Below are 2,205 nucleotides of genomic sequence, written 5' to 3'. Positions count from 1 at the left end.
TGTGTGTGTGTGTGTGTGTGTGTGTCTGCATGCAGGCGAACAGTGACTAAACGCACGTTTGGCCAGACGGGGCTGGTGATCCACACTTGGTATGCCAGTCATTCATTAATCAAAACCATCTGGGTCATGGCCATCAGCCAACACCAGTTCTACCTGAACAGAAAACAGAGCAAAGTAAGTCACCACACACCACTGTTGAGGTCTAATCAAGCAGATTGCTCACACATATCTATATAAGTGCAGTAGATTCATATGGATTGATAAGATTCAAAACCAAAAAGTTACATCAGGCGTTACACCATTCCAGAATTATGAAACATTTATTCCAATTATGGAACAGGTTCTTAATAATAGTCACTCTACACCCACTGTCTTGTGGCAGAGCAGAGGAGTGTGTGTGTGTTTGTGTGCTTCATAAATATTCATGTTTTCAGGTTGTATCTTTTTTCATCTAGAACAAAAATTAGGAACTGTAAAAAATAAACACTTCTGTATCCCACAGAAAAGAAAGATCACAAAATAGTTAACCCTGTAAAGCCTGACATACATGCATCATTTTTTTGAAATGGAACAATATATTGAATTTTTAAAAAAATAAATATTTTTAAAAAATCTACAAATTTTTTAAAAATAAAATAAAATAAAAAATTATCTATGAAATAAACACTTCTGTATCCCACAGAAAAGAAAGATCACAAAATAGTTAACCCTGTAAAGCCTGACATACATGCATCATTTTTTTGAAATGGAACAATATATTGAATTTTTAAAAAAATAAATATTTTTAAAAAATCTACAATTTTTTTTTTAAATAAAATAAAATAAAAAATTATCTATGAATAATCAAGTAAACCAAAGCTGCTTCAGTCTAGTAAATGATCATATTGAAATTTTACTAACAATATAACATTTTTTACATTTACTTTATAAAAGATTTAAACGCGTGAAGAAAAAGACACGTAAACCATGACCTGAAGAGTGACGCATTTTGATGATACTTAGCATAGAAGGCATGTAGTAGATTGTGTACAGCAGGTTTTGATGATGCTGATCATTTAGAGACCTATATAGTAGACTGTATAGGGTTAATATAATATCCTGTATCCTATTTATATCAATTAACAGGCAAAAATCACCACAGCCAGAAGTTTAGGAGACATCGCGACTGACCTGACAGAGAACGGAGCATCAAAGATGAACAAACTGAGCGCAGGGGTGAAAAATCAGCTCATCATGGCCAGTAACGGGAGTCTGGTTTCAACAGGTACATGAGCTCTGATCCTCAGAACAGTTCAACAGTATTTGATGGTTGAGTCAGCCTCTGTTTATCCACGTGTCCACACACATCCACAGATATCCGTTCACTTATTTAGCGGCAATGAGCTGCTCTGATGGCTTCTTTTCCTCTTATTTGTTGCTTTCTCTCAAGCCTTTCCTGTAGACTCATTGTAGACTTAGCGATATGTCATTAAAGTTCATTGTACTTTACATAGTCTTGACGTGATCATTTTCCTCTTTTACGTGTCACCATGAATGCATGCAATATTTTATGCATTATTTCACAGGTTCGGCTGACTCTGAAATGAACGACGACCAGAAAAAAGAGAAACTTGCGGAGCTGAGAAAGAAAGAGAGCGAGATCCAGGATATGCTAAGCCAAAAACTGACAGAGCTGAAAGAAATATGCCTGCGGGAGGCTGTAAGAGCAAACAACAGTTGTTTTTTTTATTTTTGACTGTGTTATGATCACACTATAGAACATCCAGTCTAATAAATAACAGAATAGTACATATAGTATGTACTATAATAGTTATATTGCTTTTTACGCTATTCAATAAACCAGAAAACTGAGAAGCTTAGACAAAATTTGACCAGTTTATGTATTTATTTATTTATTTTTTTTCTTAGCCAGTGAAACTAGATTGTATAACCTGTATATACCATTAAAAGGTTTGGGCTCAACTTTTTATTTTTGAAGAAATTAATCATTTTAGCGAGTAAGGATGCATTAAATTGCTAAAAAGTGACAGTAACGTAATTTATAATGTAACAAAAGAATTCTATTTCAAATAAATACTTTTTTTTTTTTTTTTTACTTTCTATTCATCAAAAAAAGTATTGAAAAATGAAATGTATCACGGTTTCCACAAAAATATTGTGCAGCACAACTGTGTTCAACATTGATAATAATCAGAAATGTTTCTT

At 33.2% G+C, this 2,205-nt stretch overlaps 1 protein-coding gene across 1 annotated transcript in view; it reads left to right on the top strand.

Moving 5' to 3' along the window:
* Window positions 1-2,205, top strand: part of LOC107704625 (FERM domain-containing protein 4B-like) — a 29,979-nt gene that overhangs the window by 16,271 nt on the left and 11,503 nt on the right. Inside the window, exons 12-14 of the mRNA XM_016507602.1 lie at window positions 36-174; window positions 1,126-1,264; window positions 1,566-1,699. Of these exons, the coding sequence (XP_016363088.1) occupies window positions 36-174; window positions 1,126-1,264; window positions 1,566-1,699 (412 nt within the window). The remainder of the gene's footprint in view (window positions 1-35; window positions 175-1,125; window positions 1,265-1,565; window positions 1,700-2,205) is intronic.

This window comes from Sinocyclocheilus anshuiensis, unplaced genomic scaffold, assembly GCF_001515605.1.
Source record: "Sinocyclocheilus anshuiensis isolate Anshui unplaced genomic scaffold, SAMN03320099.WGS_v1.1 scaffold2232, whole genome shotgun sequence".
Lineage (NCBI taxonomy): Eukaryota > Metazoa > Chordata > Actinopteri > Cypriniformes > Cyprinidae > Sinocyclocheilus > Sinocyclocheilus anshuiensis.
Note: the sequence above shows the minus strand (reverse complement) of the source record. Positions and strands in the feature narration are given on the sequence as shown.